General features: G+C 34.6%; 1 protein-coding gene across 1 annotated transcript; it reads left to right on the forward strand.

Moving 5' to 3' along the window:
* The first annotated feature begins 430 nt into the window (after positions 1-430).
* On the forward strand, positions 431-1,302 carry LOC147382157 (uncharacterized). The gene has a single exon (XM_086427975.1). It carries the CDS (start codon positions 561-563, stop codon positions 1,128-1,130), a length of 570 nt encoding a protein of 189 aa, XP_086284101.1. The 5' UTR covers positions 431-560; the 3' UTR covers positions 1,131-1,302.
* The last annotated feature ends 3,457 nt before the right edge of the window (positions 1,303-4,759 follow it).

Consider the following 4,759-nt stretch of genomic DNA (forward strand, 5'->3'; position numbering starts at 1 on the left):
TCATTGAGTCAACTTTAAAAATGCATATCGATTTATTTGGTTATTTATTTATATGATATTTATTTGGATAACAAAAAATAAATATTTTTATTTATTTTAAAATATTAAACTATTTAAAAATTAATTTTTTTTTGCCTCATCCGACTCAACTCGTGGGTTTCATCTTGAATCGACTCGTGACTTCTCAGTCAAGTGTTAAGAGTTTTAAAACTAAGCTCAGTACAACTTTAATGAAGGGTAAAGATGTCACTTTGATCATGCCGGAGACTGATTAGTGCGAGACAGCCAAAAAGTAGCCGTTAACATTTGGAAAACTAGCCGTTAAATCTAATTTATTTTCCACTTTAATTTACCAACTTTTCCCCTTCAACGGTCATATTTCCTCTCACATCAAACTTCAAATATGACCGTTGCCCTCATTTCTGTCTATTTCTTCTCCACTTCTCTGCTCGACTCTCTCACTTTATTTCTCTTCAACACATCTCTCTCTCTTCTAACAAAATCCCACACAACCATCACCGGAAACTGACCCACATTGCCGGATTCCAAAAATTCCAACAATGGGTCTCTCGATGAACAACGGATCATCATCATCCACAACCCAATCTCACAACCACACACACAAAATCTTCCTCTTATGCAATTACATCCTCTTAGGTGCCGCATCGAGTTGCATTTTCCTCACTCTTTCTCTCCGTCTCTTCCCATCTCTATCCGGATTCTTCCTCATCCTCCTCCACATTTTCACAATTGCTGGGGCCGTCTCAGGTTGTGCGGCAGCCTCAGAGGGTACTAACCGATGGTACGCGGCTCACATGGTGGCTACGGTTCTAACGGCTATATTTCAAGGCTCAGTGTCGGTACTCATATTTTCGAGAACAGGGGATTTTCTGGGGCAATTGAAATCTTATGTTAGGGTAGAAGATGGAGAGGTGATCTTGAAATTGGCGGGCGGGCTTTGCGTGCTGATCTTTTGTTTAGAATGGGTTGTATTGGCTCTTGCTTTCGCTTTGAGGTATCATGCTTATGTTGACGGAGGAGAAGTTGATGGTGGTAGTAATTCAAAGAAGAGGAGTGCTAAGGTTCAAGAGGAGGAGATGAATGATTGGCCATGGCCCTTCCAAGTGTAGAAAAAGTTGTGGAATTTTTATTTTTATTATTTGGGTCTAAATCTGCTTGGCATGCTTACAAGAAAGTTTGTAGTAAAATCTGGGTAAAATTGGTTATTTGTTTAGTTATTGAATTTGTATTATGTGGTAAAAGGGCTTTTTTTTGAAAAATATAATTAAGAGAGTTATCATTCTTTGTCGGGGTGAAGTGGATTGAATTTAAATATTATTATTTGTTTTGTTGTTTCAATTTTGGTTATTGTTTCTGTGTTTGCAAATTAAATTAATTTTGAGAGATATTCTATTGCTAGACCAACTTTTGCTAAGCCACCCCAATTTCATATGTAATATATACTACCGAAGAGCGCTCATCTTGGGTGGCGTTAGTAAAAAAGTTGGTGTGGCAATAGAAGCTCTCTCAGGGGAATATGATTCTTTTGGAAAATGAATTCCATGGAAAATAAAATTCATTATTTCATTGCACCTAGGAAAGTGGTAACAATCAGGAGGTGAGAAAACATTTCCGAGGGTGGGAAGATATTTCCTTCTTTTAGTGTTGAAAATCACTTTGGGAGAGAAAATGAAATCTAGGGAAAATGTGGAATCATAATGTTTGTGGGAACTTTTTTCTAAATGCACTGACCTTTGGGTGGTAACTTAACAATTGTCGAGATTTGACGATTATATATTAAGAAAGAAAAAGTTATTTAACTGGATTATTAAGTTAGTTCCCAAAAGTAGTTAAAGGGTAGAAAGAAATTTTCCCTTAAAACATTTTTTTTATTTATGGTAATGTTATATAAGTGATGCATGACCGTAGATGCGTTTTACTCGTATCTCGGAAAAACACATTTATAAGCATACGCGCGCCATGCACCATGTCAAGATGTTCCTCGTCTGTCCGCCACTGAGTTCCTCCAGCATTATCTTAAAAGAATTAAAATATTTTTAGAAACCCATATGCCTGTCATGTAAAGCACTCAGTAGAAAATATATGGATCAATATAATCTTCTCCTAGAGTGCTGGATTTGAAACACAGCTGGCATTCCAGGGCTTGACTGCGTGGGATCTACTCAAATACTGAATATTAATTATCAAAATAAATAAGAGTGCTGATTTTTGAACTCAACCTGATAGCCAGACTCAAAAATCCACATGTCATGACTAAAGAACCGTAGATTCTTTCACTCGGGATACACAAAACCTACCATCTGTAGTTGTGTTTCCCGAGCGAAAGAATCTAAGGTTCTTTGTGCATAACATGTCAATGAGTTTTTAAGTCTGGCTGTTAGGTTGAGTTCAAAATTCATTAGTCAATAAATAATTCTGCGTGTTTTCACATAACAAGATTTTACCAACCTAGTTTTCAAGCACCATCCGTACCTTAAATAAAAGAATAATTATAATTCCCTATAAATAAAGGTTATTGGATCATGTCAAAAAACCAAACAACAAAGAGACAAAAATCACACATAAGGATTTACGTGATTTGACAATATTAACTTGTTAGTAATATATTAAAATTAACAAGAGTGTACTCATCTTGGTTGTGAGTTCCAAATTGAGTCGTGCTTCTTGATTTACCAGTACTTGTGTTGAGTGGGCCGTGCATGTACCCATGGAGTTGTCTTGTCGGATATGGCTAGAACACGGGTTGCGGTAAGCCCAATTACGATCTGGTAAATTATCATTGGGGAAACCATGTTCCAAAAAAGAAAAAAGAAAAAATTAAAATTAGAAATAGAAAAAAAAAAAGAGAGAAAATTTCAGGACTATTTCATGAATCGATGAAAAAGTGCAGAAAAATTAAAGATTTTCGTGAAATTTTTTCTTTTTTCTTCAAATCTACAAACTCTTAAATTTCCTTTCTTGAAGAAATCCTAATAAAAATAATTTTTTGTAATAATAACTATTTAGATTTTAATAACTACTTCATGAGGATCGATGATTTGTATGGTTGAACCATTGGTTCATTCCAGTGGGTCCGATGCTTTACATTGCTTAACCCTTTAGAACCAACTCATGCAAGTAAACGTTAAGTACTAGTTCAAAATTTTGGTGAAATCCTTGTCTTTGATTGATGTGTGCCACGAAATTATCCCCATGTCTCTAAAGATATTTGTTTTAAATATTTAGACTAACGATAAATTGACTCGCCAAATTGATGTTCTTGTCGTGGCATGTGCACATAACCATAGATCTTTTTTCCTTGTGAATATCCAAAAGAAAAATATCTATGGTTTTGTGCATTGTCATATCAAGAGTGTCAGTCAACCACATCAATTTATCGCGACTCAAATATTTAAGATGTGAAAATACCTTTAATTCGATGGCTTAAAATCGTCGAATTTTTCACAATTCGACAGCCTCACACATCGAAATCGTTCGTCGAATTGGGCCATGTCGAAAAAAAAATTGACGGTTATATGCCATAGAAAATATTTTCGTCGACCTTGAAAATCGTCGAAAACCTAAATTCAACGGCTTGGAGTCGTCAAATTACTGTAAAACCCAATTAGAGACTTTCTTTATGTGCCCAAATGCCAAATGTCTTCAACCTGTACCTGCAAAAAAATCACATATCCACATCTACATCCCATCCACTCTTATCCACATCCACATCCACATCTCATCCATACTTATTGATGAGTGTCTTGAAACATTGAATTATACACATGTTTCCTGGACATTTATCTTAATTTTTGTCCATATTTCTTTGTATTAAGGTAATAATCATGATAAGCCTCGAAGCATCATGTTGCATGTTATTAGATGATAATTAGGCCTAATTATACATAAATAATTTCATAAATCTGATTACGTATATTTCTTGTGCAGAAAATCAGTATTTTGGAGTCCAAATCCCAAGGCAAAAGTATTTGAGTCCACTTTGGAATGTCCTAATCCTTAACTTATGTTCTCATCTTTTGTTCTCTTGTGCAAAGAAAAGTTGAGGCTACTTTTGAACTCTTCTACACACCCTTTTTCTCTATAAATAAAGCCTCAATCTTTAGAGAAAGGCCCCATCTTGTCCCTCTTCTTCTTCCTAATTTCTTTGTAATTTTCTGACTTTTTCTTTTGAGAGAGAATTCTTGTAAAAGTGAGATCTCAATAGTATTTTTCTCTATAAATAAAGCCTCAATCTTTAGAGAAAGGCCCCATCTTGTCCCTCTTCTTCTTCCTAATTTCTTTGTAATTTTCTGACTTTTTCTTTTGAGAGAGAATTCTTGTAAAAGTGAGATCTCAATAGTATTTTTCTTTTATCTTTGTTTTTTAAATTTTTTTGTAACTCTATTGGAGGATCATCAAGAGGGAATCGAATTGCAACATAGACTGTTCTCATTCTCTTCTCTACCATGTTTCCCTTATTTTATTATTGTTGTAATTTGTTCTTCGCAATGATTGGCTAGACTCTCCTTAGAGAGGTTGATGATCCCGGAGTGAGTTCATCTTAATATTACTATTTCAATTCCATTATTTCTACTTTAATTGTGTTCTTATGAAGCCTCTTAGGTGAGATTAGCCAATTTGTATTTTCAATTCTAACTTTGATGATTATTGCCTAATGAGTTCAAACTTGATCACACTTTATGATGAATTTAAAATATTAGTTGGATAATCTCCTATAAGTTTAGGATTCATAATTATT

This window comes from Akebia trifoliata, chromosome 16 (genome assembly GCF_017979445.1).
Source record: "Akebia trifoliata isolate Shusen 1 chromosome 16, ASM1797944v1, whole genome shotgun sequence".
NCBI lineage: Eukaryota > Viridiplantae > Streptophyta > Magnoliopsida > Ranunculales > Lardizabalaceae > Akebia > Akebia trifoliata.

What these genes read in the sequence shown, in the direction of transcription:
- LOC147382157 (XM_086427975.1), top strand. Translation starts at nt 561, where the DNA reads ATGGGTCTCTCGATGAACAACGGATCATCATCATCCACAACCCAATCT.